Below are 20,727 nucleotides of genomic sequence, written 5' to 3'. Positions count from 1 at the left end.
GCCAGAGAAGGGCAGGCCTCAGTCAGCCTCACTGCAAGAAAGCAACCTTCAGCTCAGTACCAATCAAGTCTCTATTTTTTTAAACTGGAAGGCAGAAGAAAAGCCACCCATGGGGCTGTTTCCAGTGAAAGAGAAAACCCATTTTATTATATTAAGTTCAGGAGATGGGCCAAAGAAGGGGACATGGCTCCTAGGCTGCAGCACTCTCACTGACAATGATGTTCTGCAGGAAAAAACACCCTCAAAACTTCTTTTAAATTTTTCTTTCAGAGACTGAGCAAGAGTGTGTGTATGCACAGATACACATACATGGCTAATGAGCAAGTTCAGGGTAGAAAGGACAGTGGGAACTCCTTTATACACTTTGTCATTTGCATTCTAAATGAGTGCCAACATAGCTCTAACATGCACTGTATGGGTAATCAACTTTTTCAATTATATAAGAGAAGAGTGTGGCTGAATTGTTTTTTGATTTCTAAGAACTAAAGTTTAACTTCTGAGTAAATTTTTTAATAAAAGATCCTAACATTTCCAATTTGGTTAGTTGTATAATTTCTTTTTATACTAATTATTTAATTAAACAAAACCAAATCTAATGCAAAATGGAAAGTTAACTTTTTACAACCCAGATAGGTGGAATTTTCAGAAACAATTTTATCAGAAGTTATGTTCCCAAGACCCTTTAAAGATTTTCATTACCCTTGATCTTAGAAAACATTCGCTGTCCTGCCCTCTAGTGCTCATGTCTATTTAAGTCTTGTATACAAACCTGGTTTTGGAAACCTACCACCATATAAATGGTCCTATTGAAATAAAACTACTTACTGATTGCAATACTACCAGTGATCTAAACAGTTCCTTCTGTTGTTTCTCAGGTATGTATGACACCCATGCAGTTATCTGAAAGTAAGACTCTTCAGGTTACTTTTCATTTTACCAAACCAACGTAAACAAGTTTTCTTTCTCAGTTCTGGACCATATAATGGAGTTTGAAGTGCACAAATTGTAGCTGACTTCCGGGTTTATTACTAAAACATTTTCACTACTAGCTAAAGCTGTTAGTTAGCCACATATAAAACTACAAGTTTTCACAGTATTTACAGGTTTTCATCCACATTAAAAGCTCTTCTACTTAATGTAATTAATTTTGCCTCCAGTGATGCAGTTTGTTACAGCATTGTGCATGCTTACATTTAAAACAATGGGTTAACATACTACATCTGTAATTACTCCCAAGCTACCAGAAAACCAGTGAATTAAATTTATTTAGTGTTAAATGGATATGGAATGTCATACAAGTACATGTAAAGACACTTCAAGATGAGTAAAGCAGAACTAATTGCACAAGGGATTAAAGGTTCACCTCAACAGTCAGTATTATCAAATCATTACAGCTTCCATCTTCAGAGTGCAAGGTATGTCATGCAAAAAAACAGCTCAAAAAATCCCAAACAGACAAAACCAACATTGTGGTACCACTTAAAATGCTATCATACCACAATATTTTACAAGACATTAGGTGATCAGTCATATAGAATGAAGCATTTTAGCAATAACAAAAAAGTTTTAAACATAATTAACAGATTTTGCATGAACACAAATTCCAGCATAACTATACCTAAGGAACAGGCAACATGCTGGGAGAAAGTACCTAAAAATCAAAGCCTCTTTTATTCATAGCCAATATTACCTTCTGCAAGAATTCTGCAATCTTATTCAGTTTCCTCACATAACTGGGTAAGGTTCAATACATTTTTACATAGAGCATAATCACATAACCACCACATCAGCAAGAGGATTTCATTATCTTGATCAGTTACTACATTTAAAACCATGGTAAGATAACATGCCCTGCAAACAAATTGTCTTCTGGGACAGTGTTCTGTATGTAGAAATATTAAACAACTAAAATATACTCCTACCCACTTTAACCCCAAGTAACTTATAATTTGTATTTACATATTTTTGAAATATGTAGGTAAAAACCGCAGACGGCAGGAAAGCAGAATACACACGAGAGCTATGACAGCGCGGGTGGGTGCAGCCAGGAGCCCCCAGTGACACCTGGGCAGGGGCTGTACCTTCTGCACTCCTCCTCTGCCCAAGGGGCCTCAGCAGGGCTGTGGCAGAGCTGCTCCTCCTCTCCCAGCTGGCTGAGCTCTGAGCTGGGTGCAGAAGGTGCAGCCGCAGCAGTTCCACGCAGCTGAAAGCAGACAAACACACTCCTACACACCTGCTTCAACCACAGCTTGAATGTTAACATGGATGAGACACAGGAGATGAGAGGATGCCTTTTAACATTTCCACCTTGCAATGCTCATATTCTGAGGGCACCAACAGGTAGATTAATCTACCAAAAAAAGCATATAAAAAAGACCAAGTTGTTTGCCCTCATATTAGGAATAAACTATTTAACTTCCTGGCTTAAATGTAAGCAAGAGAAACTCAAGAAAGAACTTCTTGAGGTTAATTTTCCATCTACATTCAAAGAAAATAATTTACTAAAACTGTAACTTGCAAGGTCTACTAGCCTTGAAGTGAGGATACAAGTTAACTATACCTATAGTTAAATAAAAAACTTCAAAAGGCATTTTACAGAAATAAAATATGCAACTCTAGGAAGTAGGTGGAAAACCACTTTAGTATTTGTCTGGAACATTCTATTTTCATAGCCCATCATTCTCAGGAATGTATATTTCATAAATAAAAATACAGAACAAAAAATTTGTGTATTCAATCTAAATATTGAATATTGGATATTTCTAAGCCTCTTCAGATAAAATTTGCTTTCTCCCCCACAATTAAGTGATAAAACCTGAAAAAAACCTGACTTTTCAAATCTATCTCACATGAGAAAACACAGATGAACAAACCAACATCTGGAAAGAACATTTTGTACAAGATTGCAGTTCTAAAACACCTATATTACAAAGCAATGTAAATAAATACCAGGCTAGTACAAAAGCTCTTATTTACAGTTTTACAAATGAAAACGTTTTCAGTGTAAATGCAGTGTTTTAAAGAACACAATATTAGTAAAATGAGTTCCTGTATAGACCATTACAATTTCTGCTAGGTTTGAATGCAGTATTGTATAAAACCATTGTTTCAAGTTAATTTTTGTTTATAATTTAGTACAGCCAAACCCCAGTTTATGCCTGGAATGGTATCTGTTAAAGTGCTGAAAAAGAGGACATTTCTGAAATTTTAGAAAAACATACTGTACATTATTAAAGCTTTATCAAGTCAAAACTGGTATATTTTGTTCACATTTGCTACCACACCACCTGGGAATGGGAAGTTTTTCAACAAAAACTTGTTATTATTGGGATGGCAGCCATTGGTATCTTCACATCCAAAGTCTGATGGTTTCCCATGAGTAACTTGTCTTAAGCTTCAGTGGTGGCTTCAGGTTTCATAATCTGGTAAGTAATCAAGTATTCTGGATAAGCCTGGAAAAGTGACACACACATTGTTTATTATTATTTGATTCTCTGGATGAATTAATAATGTTTGTTAAGGAGGAGAAAAAATTAATGCCAAAGGAAAAAAGGGCAAAATGCCAAAGGTAAAAATCCCTGGATCATTCAGGAAACATGCATCCTTCACCTGCAACCACAGCTGGAGTTTGTTCAAAAACAAAATCAAGCCCTAGCACCCATAAACCTAGGGAAAAAAACCCCAATGCATGACATGCCTTTGAAAGGCAAAAGAGAGTCTGTGAAACCAACCCAAAATCTCTTTACCTGCTCTCCTCTGTAAATGACATATTCTGCCAATGCCAATCCATTGACACTGGGCCGCCCGGTCACTGAGTGATGTCCTGGGGGAGAATGAGCCATTTTCATGGCACTGAACTGCAGGAAGGACTTGCCCAATGTCACACGACAGAAGAGCAACTGCCTGTGTTGAAAGGGAAAAAGGACCATGAATGCATAATGCTTATGACTCTGAACCTTGAAGCCACTTCAGTCAGCTTTCATAGCTCAAATTTCTCAGGTTCTGTTTTGCTGAACAAAAGCTTTCACTTTGGAAAGCTCTGGTCCAAGGAATGGGTTGGTAGTAAAATGGAAAAATCTTAGTTACTGGAAACAGCATGCTTAACAATGTACTCAGAGATTGCCACCACCTTTTCTTTGCCTGTTACTTATTTATTTTAAATTTTTTGGGCGTTTTAGGAAAAAGTTTTTTATCCCCTCCCCCCATTACTCATCCTGACAACATAATTCACAAGTGTTCTAATGCTAGATTTGTATCCAAAGGCCAAGTCAACATCAAGGCCAAGTGCAAACTCTAGGTCAATGCAAAATACCTCAGACTAGTATTTGTCAGTTTGTTATGCTGTTTTCACTATTAAAAGACTCAACAAGGGCTCTTACTTCTGTATACATGTACCTACTGCATTGACAATGGAATCCAGGCATTTTTATAGAGCAAGGTTATGAATCACCCTCACTCTGCCAAAACTTTTGCTTTTATCATTCTTTGCAGAAGACAAACTAAAAATCCCTTCTTATTCAAAACTTTAAAAAGCATGACAAGACTGACATCCTCTGTAACTCTGGAAGATGATCTCCATTATTTGAGAGTCCCACAAAAGAGTAAGCAACATGAAAAGGGAGAGAGACTCAAAGAAGGATACTGGAAGGATGACTTTACCTTGTATACCAATGTAAAACAGCATGCACACAAACACTAAATATTCTTCTGGTTGAAATGACTGCCACCACCAAAACTGACTCCATGACCTAAGAGTTTGTTCTGAACTGATGGTATTGTAACAGGTGTTCTTGTTGAAAAGTGGATTCAAGAACTCAGTTAGTGGCAGAATCCACAAATCCACATCTCTGTTTCAGTGTGTGAAAAAGCAGTGATGTGAGTGCTGACTGTACATCCTCCTCAAAGAAATACTGCATCTGAGTATCTCTGAATTTCTCCTTTCCCTGTAACACACAATGAACTAAACTCTCATATTGCATCTTTCACATAAGCATCTAGCACATCCTCTTCATTCTCTGGCTTCCTAAGTCTGATTTTTACACTAAGTTAAGGGAAAAGATATGGTTAAATGCATTAAGATGGTTGAAGGTTCTTTGGGACTTTGAAATGTCAAAAGTTTTCTGAAAGTTTCTATTAGGCCCAGCATACAGGGAGTACTGAGAAGGTCTGGTTAGCCAGAAAATCTTTCTTCAGAGAGAGACTGCTGCATTGATAGTCTAGGACACAATATAAAAAAGCCAAATCAGATTCTTTCAAGAGACTTACCTATGGCAAACATAGCAAGATCTATCTTTGTGGATTGGACATCCAGTGCCACCTCCAATTCCATACACATACTGATTGCTTTTGGAAGAATTTTCAGCAAAATAAATCCCAGCTCCAAACATGCCGCCTATATAGGCATGTCTCTCATCAAAGCCTTTGTGAATGATTGCATTCACAAATGGGGAGCCTAAGAGAAAGAAAGTAAAACACTGAAAATACAGTACACACATTTCTGTATGTGTCACAATTCAAACACTTGTTCCCAGTGTGCCGGGAACTATGTGGCCTTCCTTGTGAACATGCACTGTGAACTTTGCTCACCAGGACAAACTCTGTATTTGTGCACAGTAAAGGCTTCAGCTGGCTTTACCTTGCTAATGATAAGCTATCTTTGGAATGCTTAACAAAACTAACTTATCAACTTATAAAACCAAGAAAACAAACAAAAAAAATCGCACCCCAAAACAATCCTTAACAGAATAAAGTTTGACCTTTAATCATTTTGGTCCTACAGCTGCCAAAACAGCCTCCTCGAGGAGGCACACTACTTAATCTTCATTCATAATTAATGAAATGTTTTCACTTAGACCTTTGAAGTCTCCTTTGGGAGAGACAAGGAGATGCAAATTTCAGAAGAACAATACAGTACATTGTATCATCCCTTGTGAAATACACAAACACCTGCTCATAAAAAACTCATGTAAAACCTGGAACCTACTTCCACTGAGGAAATTGACTTTCTTTGAGACAGTAGAAACCCTCCAATAAAGAGTGCTGATGATGAAATAAGTTAATTAAGTGCATTTCAAATTCTCACCATGAAACAGCATCCTTTCATTGGCATGGTTATGATTCTCTTCAGAGACCTCTTTCCTTCTGTGTGTGTATCTTTCCCATAGTTTTTTGTTGCACACTTTCTGAATCTGAAACAGTCAAAATAACACCAAAAATCTCAGTTCACTTCACTGGACAGATAATCTATAGCCACTACACTACAGTACAGTTACACTGCCACTGCAATGAGAATACTTTTCTTAGGCCTCAATGAAACACAAATTGACTTACCCTGCACAAACTGATTGTTGTTTTATGACAAGTAAGTAATAGCTATATACTTAAGAATCAATTCATTTTACAGAGCTCCTTGTTAATAATCCTTAAATTAAATATGCTCTAATTTAAATTTAACAGGCTCAGTCACAATTTTTCTTGATGCCGAATCACTAGTAAAAAGATCAATCAATAAATTAAGAAATGTCTTCCATGAAGATTTGTGAAGCACTTCTAAAAGAAAGTAAATAACATACTCCCTGCAGAGGTATGCTGGGTATTGCAATGTCTTGTGCATGCAGATATAGCATAGCAATTCCACTGTAACTTCAGTTAAGAATTAAACTTAGTAGTACTTACTTGCAAATCAAAATATTTATGATATTAATGAAAATTACCATTACTTCAGAGGGAAAGCCAGATAAATACAAACCAAAATTCCATTAGATTATTTAAACTCATCTACTGCCTATTTTTTTACACTTGTTTGATGTTAAATCAAGCCAAAATAAGAGTTCAAAAGTTTTGCTTTTTCTTCTTCTCTTTCTTTCCTGCCATTCTCCCTCAAAAGGAGAAGAAACCCTCTTCTGTTTCTTATAAAACCTTCTGCCTTTTCCTTCAAAAATTCTCCAGTTTTCAGTGACATCTTTCTATGTCAATTTCTTCCTGACCATTAACCCATAAATAGCTTTTCCATATAAATTAAGTCTTTGAATTTCCCTGGAAAGTGATCTTTATCCTGTGCATGTCTCAGAAAGGCAAATCTTGTCACCTTATGGAACTCAAACACGTGTAGAACGTTTATGGATATGTTACTTTAAGACAAAGCTCCAAACATGTAAAACCATTGGCCACAAAAAACTCAAGCACCTTTAAGATGTTGTATCTATTGAAGACTCCACCAGCATGTCCTCCATCTCTGTGCTCTCGGACAGTACTCTGCATCTGAAAATTGAGAATTTAAAGAGGATGACATTCCTGCACAAGATCTTCAACACGTTTCCCTTTACACAAGTCAAGTAATGAAAATAATGAATCATGTATTATTAACACAATTAAAAATCATAAGAGAAATTTTAGGTGACTTGTTGTTAAGTAATGCCAGATTTTGTGAATGCACATGAATAGGTTTAATGATTTAAAAAAACCCAAAACAGTATTTTGACTGCTCCATGGTCTAGTCTTCAAACTGGAGAAGATCATCACTAATCTCTTTAAAATTGTATTTGTTCAGAATTTTGCCTTGTGTGATTACGGCACTTTGAAAGGAAGTGATGTAAAACTGTCTATGACAAACAGGCAATTAATTTGTAGTACAGAATTTAAGTTATATTGAAGATATTTGATATATTATACAGGTTTTAAAAATACTACAAGCAATAATAATGTAAGAAAGAAAAAAGTTACAGACATCATGACCACAGATTATAAGTGGTCCAGTCAAAGTTGGGAGTCTGAAGTATCCTTATGCAGGTTTTACTTAAACTTAGTGATGTTTACTGTACTGTTAAACTGTCCAGCAATGCTTCCTTATCTGCTTCTTTAGCAGCAATAGCAAAAATACTGAAAGAATACAAAGAATGGCATTTACCTCTTCTTCTACAGACTGAAATTCCTTGTCTTCGGTGGAAAGGTCTATGAGAATAGTTCCACTAGCAGAAGTATTTAGAGTCAGGTATGGGTTCAGTCCTGTGAATGCAATAAAACACAGCAAAATGCATGTGAATGTAATAAAACACAGTCTCAGAAACCACAGCTGTTTTCTCTGATCTGTGGACACTGATCCTTCTCTTGGCAAGAATCATCATTTCAGATGCACTAACCCATTTATTCATGCTTAGCTCAGTATACTAATACACACAACAGGGGAAATGCTTGTAAACACTTGCTTACTTCAGAGTTCATTTCAACTCTAGGTAAGTGACACAGTGAGCAACCACTCCCTGTACAGAGTCCACAACTACTGGTGGCAGTGGCATCATGAATGGGAAGAGCAACCTGAAGCACTAATTTAGTAGGAGTGTTTTTCCCATGGTCATGCAGAGAGAACTGACAAAGAACTAAGTTTGTCAATCCAAAATGCTTGAGCCTGGTAATGAAAGCTTAAAATATATGGAATGTTTAAAAGAAAACTTCTCTATCTTTCCAAATATGCAAAAAAATTTGGAATTTTACAAAGAATCCAATGTTAGTTTGCATTGGACAGACTGCACTCTAACTGGCATAACTGGCAAGTAACGGGAGCGTAATTACTGGATATAAGAATATGAAGACTGTGTGCATCAACTAACAGGTGACCAGAATTAAACACTAGGTCTGCCATGAGCTCTTTAAAAGGAATAATCTGGGGAAAGTGGAAATTACAGATTCATGCACAGTCTGGAGCCTCACTTTAGCAGTGTGCAACTGGAACAGTGCTCAGGAGAAACAAAGTGGCAAGAACCAAAATAAAGCTCATCCACTACTAACCTCAAAACAATGGTTATACTTCAGGAAGAGATGCCATATGTACAAATACACATATGTTCAAAAATACATCAGGCCTACTTAAAAGGCAAAGTATACAGTTAGTGGCTATGTAAACTTTGAACTCAAACAAGACACAAGGCTGAAATCACACCTTAAAACTAACTTTTATCCAAATTACTCATGAGTCTGTCCAGAAAGACCTGACAATTACAAGAAAATTATGCAGATTCACTTAAATACTTCATTATCAGGAAAAGAATTATCTTAGGGTTGGTTCTTACTGTTTTAAGGAGCAAAAAGTAATTCAGAGATTGGGATAGTGACTCATTACTATGGAGTGAAAATTTTAGAATGAGATTTCACAAATGGTGAATCAGGAAGGGAAAAAATCCTACCAATTCTAATTTATTTCCTTTCTGTGAAACAGAGCAATACAACAGTAAGTGATATTTCAAGCAGTCAAAGAAGAAAAAGAGATTTGGAGGGTTTTATTTGCCTTCTCCACAGCCATAGTTAAATGAAGCATACTGAATGATGGTGAATTTACAACTGCTGGGACCGTGCTGGTATCAACAGTCCTGCACAACTAAAGAGGCTTTAGCAGTAATTTCAATGCAAACTAAAGTTGTTAAACAAAGCAATTAGGTTAATTTTGGTTCACTGAAAGCACACCAACTCTATTTTTAAAGAAAGTGTAAGAATTTCAGCTGCTCTCTGAGTGAGCAGACAGCATTCTGTGGCAGGACCCAAGAAACAGGACGTAACACGCCTGAACTCATCAACAGAACGTGCTCTGCTTTGATGAAGACAAATATTCCCTATCTCAAAGAGCTTATGAACATTTTGCACTAAGTCAACACTTTACCTAAGTACACAAAAAAAAGTGACCACAGAGAAAAAAAATAAATCAGAGAACTGAAAGTCAAGATTCACAGTAATTCACAACATAAATAAAAGTAAAAAAAATTAAAAAAACCCAAGTTTCCAGTCAGAAGACATTCTTACCATTTTCTAGGTCAAGTTTTATTACCCATTCTTTCTAATGAGATACAAATTGGAATAACATAAGTAATTCATAAAAATTGATTATGTAAAGGCAGTATTATGTGATAATTTAAAATAAGCATATACCTTGTTGTCCAGAAATAAGTCTTTCAACTCCTTTGATGATTTTATGCCTATGGCCATAAGCATTAATGCCAATTTCCTTCAATTCTTTGTGTCCCATTTCAACCAATACGTCCAATGTTATCTATAATTAAAGCAAGACCATGGTTTTTGTACCAGAACAAATGGCACTGACAGTGAAAATATACTCACAATGGCCGTGAGAAAAAGCAAGTGTGAAAAGAACAGGAACATTAGAGGCTTCAGCGTATTATTTACATATTTTACTTTTACTCAATTGCTTTCTTCTAACTTTTTGTCTCAAGTAAACATGCTACAAACTACAAATTGTAACTTGCATTGCTTGCAAGTGGTATGCATATGTTAATATATATGCATATATTTTAAGATACATTTTTTAATATATCAATTAAAAATCCAGTTACAGTCCTTTCCTTCATCCAACTCATTCTGACTGTCACTCATTGAAAATCTGTCTTATTACATTATACTAACCAGTCACTATTTATTCCATTGCTTTCTAGCCCAGACTATCTGGAAATAAATATAACCACTTACCTGTTCTCTCTCAAATATGTCAATTAGATGTTCAAGGCCAAGGTTCCGCACAAACTGATTAATGCTAAAATCTACACCTGAAACTAAGTAAGAAGAAAAACACAATGTACATTCATACCTGTATTGTAAAATAAGGCATACACATCTGTGGCAGCAATGAGAGAAGCAGAAATTCCTGGTCTTTTGCAGATGTAGATTAAATATTAAATATCACTAACCAGTATAAACTAATCTGCTCTTCTACATCCCTAAGAGCAGTCTTTGCCACAGAACAAGGCAACCAGCTACCAGAAATGTACATTACTACAGAAAATATATTGACAAGTAAAATGTCATAGAAATAACCTTTTTCATGATACCTGATCTAAGAACAGCCTCTTAAAAACTAGATAAAGTTTGCAGTAAAATACTGCTTGGTATACAGCCAAATTTCATTTGACTTCTCTTTTAAAACACAATTCACCATATTGGTTCTGTTCAGCAAAAAAACAAATTTAAAGGTTCTGTAAGGGGAAAACAGTATAATCTTATATTGCAAGACTTTCAGACTTCTGTTCCTCTATAATGGCATAATAAGGAATCTAACTATTGTGTATGCTATAATACCTCTATGAATGTATGGGAAACTTGACACCTTTGTGTTCACCATTTGTTAAAAAATGCTATTCACTCCTGAAAAAGCCTCACCTTCTTTTTTCTCCAGAACAGTAGCTCCCTCTGCACAGTTTGTACCAACAACAGAGGGAAGTTCAGAAAAACTACCAGACAAGTTGTCAAGACTACTTGCAGCAGACAGACTGGATGGACTGGATGGAACAGAAGAGAGGGAATCAGCTGCAGAACCTGTAGTCTGAGACACACTTATAACCTGAGGTTTGTAGCAAGTCGGTAAGGCAGAAGGAGGCATTGCTGCAGTCAGTAATGCACTGACATCGTCTGCCTAAAGAGCAGAAAACAACTCATTAAAACAGAGAAACACTTTTGCACAATGTTTTTTCCTAGAATGCACTATCATTATAGGAGATTTCTTAAGTACACTGCAAAATAATATTGGGAAAATGCATTTTACAGTGCAGCTTACAAATGGTCTTTTCTGCCAAAAGCATACATCAAATTGCAAAATGTCTATATGTAAAAGCTGTAAAAAGGTAAAGACTTCAGCATTTCTAAAAAAAATGTAATGGCAGTTAAACAGAATTAATTTGCTATGAAAAATGAACAGAAGCTTCTACTGGCAACCAGAACTTATGAAACAAAACAGTTTCTCTAAGTGTAGTTTTATTTACATTCTAATACTTAGAAAGAACACCCCTAAGAATTTAACAGACAGATAGTTTCTTACATTTATGCTGCTACAAAGTTTGCTTATATTTTATTGTCATAATTTTTGTATTAGTCAAACTATAAGCCCTGAATTCAAAGCATCAGATTAGACCCATTAATTCACTTTGTTAGCATTCTGAGGTTTTTTCACCCCTAGTCCATACTGAAATAAGATGCCTAAAGCAAGAAATTATTTAAAGAAAATTTATAAAGCTCTATTGACTTCCCTTGCCAGGCATATACAAACCCCACAGAAACCACAGTATTTTTAATTTTGCAGAAGTGGTTGCATTACTGTTTTTTTAAAGGACAGTTTTAAATGAGGTGTCACACATAAGTAAGTATGGATTTCCCAGGAGGAGCCCCATCACTTACAGTGACCAGGTCCAATGGTGTCTGTCCTTCTTGGTTTTTCAGAGTAGGGTCAGCCCCATGTGCCAGTAACAAGGCACAGAGCTGAGTCCTTCCTTTCTGGGCTGCTTCATGAAGCGGTGTGAAAGCCCATTTGTCTGTAGCATTCACACATGCATTATATTTTATAAGTAAAGCTGCTACATCAACATGCTGGAAAAGTTAAAAACACCTGTTAAATTCCAAGGTACCACAGTGTACTAAAATAATTCAGAACTATTACTGTTATTTCTCTGTAATCAGAATAATTCTGAATTTTCTTAGAATGCATTTAATTATGATTTTAGAAAGTATTAAAGCAAGGTGTTTTCTTCCTCACCTATGACATATCAGTAAAAAGGTAAGTAAGATTTGTTCTCTTGTGAAAAAAGGATAGAGTAAAACAAAATTCCAAATCCAGAGGAATCTGAAGGAAAAAAAGCCTGATTCTGAACTTCCAGTTTGGAAAGTTCTCCAACTGTTTTGGTTAAAGACTTGATTCAGGGACAAAGATTCAGGAAGTTCACAAAAACAACTGCTGTCTCAACAGCATTCATATAAGTGAAAGTGAGATCTTCTTGATAAAATTTGACTGGCACAGGTAAGGAAAGGCATTTTACAGAACACCTTTCAGCCTGCTGGCTTTTTAGGCATTCATGGTCAGAAAACTCCATTCGTGACTTTACAAATTTATAAGTCTTTACCTACAACATAAGCTGTGATCTAATTATTCATTCTGTGTCTTACAAATAAGATTGTACTATAACTCAACAGCAAAAGCATTCTACAGAGGCTCAAAATGCTGTCAATGCAATGTACCATTTAAAAAAAATAAATAAAGTCTCGGAAAGTTTGAGCTATTTACCCCATAAGATGCTGCATTATGCAGAGGAATCAAGCCTCCTTTATCCTGTGCATTCACATCTGCTCCATGCTGCAACAGGTATTCTGCAACCTCCAAATTATTGTAACCAGCTGGAATTGCAGAAGGACAGAATAAATAGAATTAAAACACCATCCCCAACAGGCTGTGGAGAAGTTAATAATTAACTTAAATTACTTGAAAGTAAATTAAATTGTCAGTCCCAGTGAAGACAGTGCAATACCTACTATGAAGGACAGCATTACCTTAAGAGTATTTGGTTTTAAAACCTGTCAAAAAACAATAAAAGACCCTCTGTGGCTAGACAGAACAGGAAAATAATTAAACAGTTTGAAAAGCAACCCAAAATTAATATGCATAAGAATCTAATTTTTTTAAAGCAAAGGTACAGAATCCTCCAGCTTGAGGCTACACTACAACTTGTGTAGACATAGAAAGTTCAGCCACAGTAATTAGTAACCAGTCAAACTAGTTAATTAGAGCACTGACCTGCTAAATGTAGTGGTGTAGAATGCCGTCCTTGTGTGTCCCGACAGTTGACATTGTCAGGTGAACAGAGCTTTTTTACTCGGGCCAAACAACCTTTCTTTGCAGCATCTAGGAGAGCTGCATCTCCTCTAAGCAGGTCTTGAATATCAGTATCACCATCTTTAACAAGGTCTAGAGGAGTATTTCCATCCCTGTTTTTCTTTGTAGGGTCAGCTCCATGCTGTGCACACCAAAAACAGGTGGTAAGGATGTCAGTAGAATAAACATGATGCATCTTAGGCATCTAATGCCTTGTTGAGCAAGTATTCTGACACATACTGGAATCCTGCAGAGAGCCTTCCATTTACTGTGTGAAAAAGGCCAACACAGGTACTAACAGTATCCCTTTTACTAAAAACATTTAACTACAATAATTTAGAAACAACAAGTCAATTTCTGAAACTTAAATGGACTTTGAAAGTGAACGAGAAAGAAATGTACCTCCCTCCAGCATATGTAATACCTGTAACAGGAGTTTGCAAATCTCATATTTTCCTTTTGCTGCAGCTTCATGCAAGGGAGTGAATTTCCACAAGTCAGCTACATTGACAACAGCACCATGTTTAACCAACAGCTCTGCAACTTCATAGTGACCATACGAGCAGGCGTTATGTAAAGGGACAAGTCCTCTGGAAACAGAAGAAGAGAAAAACTCTCTTTAAAAACAGGGTATTTTTTCAACAACAATATAAACTGAAAATAAATGCATCTTTGACCATATCAAACCCTAACAAATTATTTCCCTCCCCCCCACAACAGTCTAATATAGTAGGAATCCTTACTGCAGTAAAAACTTAAATCAGCGAGGCACTAAAGAGAAGTAAGAACACAAGGCCAGAGAAATTCTTGATGCTCTAATATTAAGTACTGCAAATGCTTTTGGATATTAACATCTTCATTCTAACAGAAGTTTCCATGAAAATAAAAATACGTCTTAAGAAAAACGGGATGCTTATCAGCTAGCAATATTCAAAAGCTGATAGATATGACCAATTACAATTGCCAAGAAAATACATATTCAAGCATTTACCCCTTATCTTTTGCATGTACATCAGCTCCATGCTGAAGAAGATACTCCACAACAGATACTCTGTTGTATCCAGCTGCAAAATGAAGTGGTGTAGACTGACGTCCTTCAATATCTCTGCAGTTCACACTCTGGACTGTACACAGCTTCTGTGAAGTTCCCCAAACAAAACATGTCACTATATGTAGTGTTGACACTTCTAATTTAGTCATAGAATATTGTTATACACATCTAATTTTGCATAACTGTTTTCAATAAAGAAACAGTATTTTTACAGTCTTAACTTTTTACAGATTTCATCCTGAGGAAAAAATCCACCTGCCCCCATATCCACACCTCTAACTTCAATTAATGCTTTTCATATAAGGCATCTGGAGGTGATGAATATTGTATTCTGCAATCTGTAGTAATTGTGCAATGCAAAGGTTTTAGGACCAATCATAATTCTAAAGCAGTCAGTGAAGGATTGTTTGATTGCTTGCTTTGAGAAATTATACACTGGCATATAATTCTGTGCTACTTTGGCTGGGGTGGAGTTAATTTTCTTCACAGTGGCTGGTGTGGGGCTGTGTTTTGGATTTGTGCTGCACACAGGGCTGATAATACAGACATGTTGTTGTCATTGCTGAGCAGGGCTCACACAGAGCCAAGGCCTTTTCGTGCTGCTGCGCTGGCCAGGAGGCTGGGGGGAGACACAGCCAGGACAGGTGACCCCAACTGACCAAAGGGCTGCTCCAGAGCAGATGGCATCATGCTCAGTACATAAACTGGGAGAACAGGGAGGAAGGAGGGAACATTTGTAGTGATGGAGTTTGTCTTCTGAAGTCACTGTTACCCAAGATAGGGCCCTGCTCTCCTGGGGATGGCTGAACACTGCCTGCCCATGGGAAGTAGTGAAATAACTCCTTGCTCTACTTTGCTTGTGCGCGTGGCTTTTGTTTTCTCTATTAAGCTGCCTTAATCTCAGCCCTCGAGTTTTCCAGCTTTTACCCTTCTGATTCTCTCCTGATCCTGCTGGGGGGAAATTGACCAAGCATCTGTGTGGGGCTCGGTTGCTGGCTGAGGTTAAACCATGACCAATTCCCTCTTCTGTTTAAGGAGAGGTTTAAGCTTACTTTTACGGTATCCACATCTCCAGCCTTTGCAGCCTCCAGCAACTGTCGATCTGCATCAGAATTACCTAATGGGATACCTTCTGCAAAATAAATGAGATTGCATGACAGGTTAAATGTAGGCAGTTGAAGAAATTTGTTAAGACAGGAAATAACTTGAGCTTTTTTAAAGGGAAATCCTTGAAATAAAGTTAACTAATTACTGACAAGTTTTGTCTCTGTTTACTATCTACAACTATAGCTGCTAGAGCTAATGGTGTTTAACCATTAGCTAATGGGAAGTTAACTTCAGCAGCATGCTTCCTGTATGTTTTGGAATATTGTGGAACCAACAAAGCATTCTTATTTCTGTTTCAGAATTAGACCAGATCAAGTTTATGTATGTATAATATAATGTTTCAGAATTAGACCAGATCAAGTTTATGTATGTATTATAATGTCCAAACCTTACTCTTGAAAATCCACCTACACTGTTGCCTCCACTCACAAATGTAAATCAAGCATTTTGTGTTTTAGAAACTCATTTTCTAGTTTCAAGATTCCCCCCACCCTATGTCAGGATTTTAATAAAATTATTCCAGGTGACTGTACCACAAATCTTCGTATCTGATTATTCAGACACTAAATGATAGTGTTAAGTAGGAAGTAAAACATCACCTAGAACTGTCTTTCATAGAACATTTTTTTTTGTTGACTAGTCTTCACTATTCTTTGGCAGCACTTGGAACAGCAAGTGAAACAAAGCACCTCAGTGGATGCTGAATAACTCAGCATACCTTGTAGTAGCTGTTGCACACTTTCAGTCCCCATTTGTAAGGCTGTAAAGCCTTGCAGAGACACGATGGAAGGATCACATCCAGAACTCAGCAGCAACCTGCATGTCTGAAGATGACCACAATGTGCTGCTCTATGAAGAGAGGTCTGGCCAAGATTATCTAATGCATTAACCTAAAAAATAACACAGACAAGAAATACCACCATCAAGTTGGTATTAAGATGTTTTCATTGCTGACTGGGAACATTTCACAAGTAGCATCCTTACACTAATAAAAATAACTTATTTAGTATATTTCCAAAGGTGATGACATTTCAAACAAAAACAGTTCATAAAGTAGCCCCCTTTTAGAGGCATGGGAATTATCCACTGCATTTTTACCACAAACAGGAGTAATTCACTATTTTGCTCCTCGCAGTACTAACTTCAATGCTAACGTGTAGAACAGCTTCTACCTTGCATTGGCTTATTGTGGTTTCTCAGCCTGAGGGCTTCCTATCTGTTAGCTCAGTCAAAGTGTATTCAGCAATTTAAAACTCTGCACCTAAACCCTACTTTCATTCCCTTCTCTTCCTCTGGTTTTGGAAAACTTCATACAGTCAGGCTACAATCAAATTTCTATGAGAGAGATTCAACTCCATCTTGGAGGCTTCAAGCACTACAGAGTCTCTCCTTTCCACATTTTCTTTCTGTGGAAGTTTGAACTAAACATTGTATTATGAATTAACATTTTGCGTTAATTTTACTTTTTACTGCATACAACACCATGTAAAGTCTGTCACACAGTTCAGTTTAGCTTCTTGCTGTTCATATACACCCCCCCCATTTTTTTCTCATGTATTCCATTATTCCTGCTGGACAATGAAACATTGAATAAGACACTTTGAAAGTTTTCCTTTCCCAGAGAGAACTACGTCCTCACTTCTTAAAAAATAGGACCAAACCAATGATGATTTTGTTATGTACAGGGCTGTACTGATGGATTGATGGCCTGTAGCTGAAGTCTCCAAATCTAGAACCTTCCAAAACAAATTATTTTACCAAACCTTCCACTCTCATGGTGTGAAAACCTGTACAGTACATGAATGTCAACAAAAGTATGATACTCATACCTTAGCTTCATGTTTCACAACTACTTCAACAACATCATTATGAGCTTTTTCTGATGCCACATGCAGAGGAGTCAAGAAGCTTAAAAAAAGAAAAAAGAATAATTCAAAATGTATTTTGCAAAATCTTCTAAGCAAACAGTTAAGAGCATTCATTTGTAACCACTCACTCTTTTGTTTTTTCATTGATATTGGCTCCTTTCCTCAGCAGCAATTCACATACTTGTTTCCTCTTAGGATATGGAGATGCAGCAGCACAGTGCTGTAAACATGAAAAAGTTTACAATTAACAACCAGCAAGCAATATGCAGGTTTTGCTGATCAGCAGGCAGTTAAGAGCTGGTGGCGTACAAAGACAACAGAAAAAAATCCCCCAAACCCTCAGACACTTATTAATTTGGAAGATTAATGGGCTTTTGGATTTACTCTGGTATTTTCAAGAACTCCCCTTTCTAATAACTGCTGGAAACCATCAAAACAAAGCTAGCACATATAGCTTGCTGTTGCTCAAGATAAGACTATTCTACAAAACCCAGTCATTTAGACAATCTAAACAGGCCTAAATAATTTATGTTAGTCTTAACATTACCTAAATAATTTATGTTAGTCTTAACATTAAGAACAAAATATCAGTCAGTGTTATTTGCTTAGCTAGACACTGTGTATTCCAGGTTGGTGTGAATTACAACACTTGACACTGCAGTATTTATTGCTAAAGTATTACCTAGTGTGCTTAGGTTAGCCACAATATATACAAAGCCATTAATAAATCCTGAGATATTACCAATGCTGTCTCATGTGTCTGAGGATGTTTGAAGTTCACTGTTTCCAAAGAAAGATGTTTCTTTATACGAGCTACATCTGATTCTCTTGCAGCCTGCAGCAGTGAGTGACCTTTGAATTCATCTTAAAAAACAAAGAAATACATAGCAGAGGGTTACACTCCTTGGCTCAAAAAGGATCAAGAGAATTGCTTCTTTCAGTTAAAAAAAAAGAAATTAATTGCATTCAGCAGACCATGGAGCACACATTTCCAAGTCTGACTCAAGCTATTACATCAATTGACAGAACCTTTTAGTTAAGTCAAAACACTACACAACTTTGGCTTTGTTTCTAAACCAAAGCCAGACACATCCGAACTGGCTGCACAAGACCTATTTCACTCACCTCTCTGTAGGTTCTACTGTTCACACAGGTACTAACTCAGGCATATAAAAATCTCTACTTCTGACCTATTTCTGGAAAATAATTTCTAGATGCTTTCATGAATAAATACTACTACTAGTGTAGTATTTACTGACAATTTTTGTAAATATCCCAGAAAGTTACTGTTTTAACCACTCAAAGACAGAATCTGAGTTCACTCTTTTCACTCTTCCAGTTTGCTAGACAAAAATCAATGCCCTTCATCAGTTTTTTTCAACTTTCAGTGATTGTGGCACACTCAAATGTATTCAGCATTCTAAACAGTTACTCTTTTCTTCAAAGAAAAAACTGTGGAATAAAAATTAATATTTCAACAATCTTGATGCAATGACAGGAACAAGTATGGGATATGAAAGTGTACTGGCAAGGTCATGAGGGAAAGCATTTAATAGGGAGAAAAGCTACAAAACCCATCACAACCACTTGACTATAAAACTGACAGTAAAAGTCTTTTAAATACCTTCATTCAGAAAATACAGCAGTTTCAAATTATAAACAGTGAAATATACTGTGTAACATTGCACAATTACTGTTAAAGCATAAGCATTTTCCAAATCTGGTTTCTGGCTGGTCACTGTCTAGGGAATCGAATTACACATTACAAGCTGTAACTGCAGAACTGATCCCACTTGATACTCACATGCTAATCGTTCTTTTAATTGGGGTGTTGGAGCCAAATCAATGGTGCTTTTGTTGTGACAGTTCAAGAGTGTTGGGTCAGCACCATAACTTAACAAAAGAGAACATACTTCCACCCTGTTCTTAGAAGCTGCTTCATGCAGAGGGGTGAATTGCCACAGATCCATTGCATTCACACATGCTCCATGCTTGAAAGGGAAAGGGGTAAAAAAAGATGCAATCAAAACCAGGACGTTAGAAAAAGACTATGTTATTAGTTTTAATACAGTAGACTGTTAAAATAAAAATCAATGCTTATATGCAAACTGTTTCCAAGACACTAATTTTCAATCTAACACAACATTTCAGCACATTGTGGTTTTTAATCACCTGGTGTCCCACAGGTACAATCAAAGAATCCAAAGGCTAGCTAGTCTTTTCAGGCTTATTTCAAAAAGGAAAAGAGCTCTGCTACAGGTCAAATCAGAGAAAGAGAAATATTCACATTCTCCTAATCACCTGTGAACAAGCTCTAGTTCTTTGCAGCTCTAGAAAATGTCTAGAGTGACCAGATGTACTAAGATAAATACAAGTTCTGTGAATAAACCCCAAGATATGAATGCCACGGTATCTCAACTGAGATGGGCACTCAATTTTAATTCAAAACATTTAAGTACAAGATTCTACAAGTAATACTCCTGGATGAGTAATGTATGTGTAATTCTTCTCCAGTAACATTTTGATTGTACTTCAAGTTCAGTCTATAAGCAAGTACATGCTCTTTCCCACGGCTTCTCTTAAAGATGTATAGCTTTGCAAAAAGTAATTCAGAATTTTCTAGAGCAGAAATCCAATATAGAACACAACTCTAGATAAACAGTTAGACACACAGTAGTGTATAGTCAAAAGTTCATTTGTGGGGCTGTGTCTAGTACCACCACTGTAAAAATTCACTTTACAACTGGCCCCTGAAGTAAAAAAAATCATGACTATTTATATTCACGGCAATGTAAGCTTATTTCAATAGGTTCTTTTGCAAAATTTTTTGCTAAACAAGTAGAAAGATACACGGAATTAGTGGGGGACTGAAACACACATAGCAGAACAAGAGCTATTCTCTGAGCAGCCAAATGTCTGGAGTTAGACAACAGAACATTCTCAGCTGTTATAACAATCTTGATTTGCTGTGGCAGCTGAGAATAGGCACAGCTCAAAACTCCTTTGGTGGAGTACACATATTATGCTGCAGACCACATCTTCAAGCCACTAGTTTAAAGTGTATCATA

At 36.6% G+C, this 20,727-nt stretch overlaps 1 protein-coding gene across 1 annotated transcript in view; it reads right to left on the bottom strand.

Annotated features, from left to right (window-relative positions):
• Positions 1 to 1,238: 1,238 nt before the first annotated feature.
• TNKS2 (tankyrase 2) overlaps positions 1,239 to 20,727 on the bottom strand; it is a 28,888-nt gene continuing 9,399 nt past the window's right edge. The window contains exons 8-27 of the mRNA XM_071439116.1: positions 19,464 to 19,650; positions 18,402 to 18,523; positions 17,788 to 17,879; positions 17,621 to 17,699; positions 16,510 to 16,681; positions 15,737 to 15,816; positions 14,625 to 14,770; positions 14,058 to 14,223; positions 13,556 to 13,775; positions 13,049 to 13,158; positions 12,169 to 12,357; positions 11,158 to 11,410; positions 10,471 to 10,553; positions 9,916 to 10,036; positions 7,907 to 8,004; positions 7,186 to 7,260; positions 6,083 to 6,188; positions 5,266 to 5,452; positions 3,747 to 3,903; positions 1,239 to 3,452 (exon numbers count right to left, since the gene is read on the bottom strand). Of these exons, the coding sequence (XP_071295217.1) occupies positions 3,390 to 3,452; positions 3,747 to 3,903; positions 5,266 to 5,452; positions 6,083 to 6,188; positions 7,186 to 7,260; positions 7,907 to 8,004; positions 9,916 to 10,036; positions 10,471 to 10,553; positions 11,158 to 11,410; positions 12,169 to 12,357; positions 13,049 to 13,158; positions 13,556 to 13,775; positions 14,058 to 14,223; positions 14,625 to 14,770; positions 15,737 to 15,816; positions 16,510 to 16,681; positions 17,621 to 17,699; positions 17,788 to 17,879; positions 18,402 to 18,523; positions 19,464 to 19,650 (2,706 nt within the window). The 3' untranslated portion in view covers positions 1,239 to 3,389. The remainder of the gene's footprint in view (positions 3,453 to 3,746; positions 3,904 to 5,265; positions 5,453 to 6,082; positions 6,189 to 7,185; positions 7,261 to 7,906; positions 8,005 to 9,915; positions 10,037 to 10,470; positions 10,554 to 11,157; positions 11,411 to 12,168; positions 12,358 to 13,048; positions 13,159 to 13,555; positions 13,776 to 14,057; positions 14,224 to 14,624; positions 14,771 to 15,736; positions 15,817 to 16,509; positions 16,682 to 17,620; positions 17,700 to 17,787; positions 17,880 to 18,401; positions 18,524 to 19,463; positions 19,651 to 20,727) is intronic.

Source organism: Agelaius tricolor, unplaced genomic scaffold (genome assembly GCF_023055355.1).
Source record: "Agelaius tricolor isolate 1412-34295 unplaced genomic scaffold, bAgeTri1.0.p SCAF_13, whole genome shotgun sequence".
Taxonomy (NCBI): domain Eukaryota; kingdom Metazoa; phylum Chordata; class Aves; order Passeriformes; family Icteridae; genus Agelaius; species Agelaius tricolor.
This window is presented reverse-complemented; position numbering and strand designations above follow the sequence as displayed.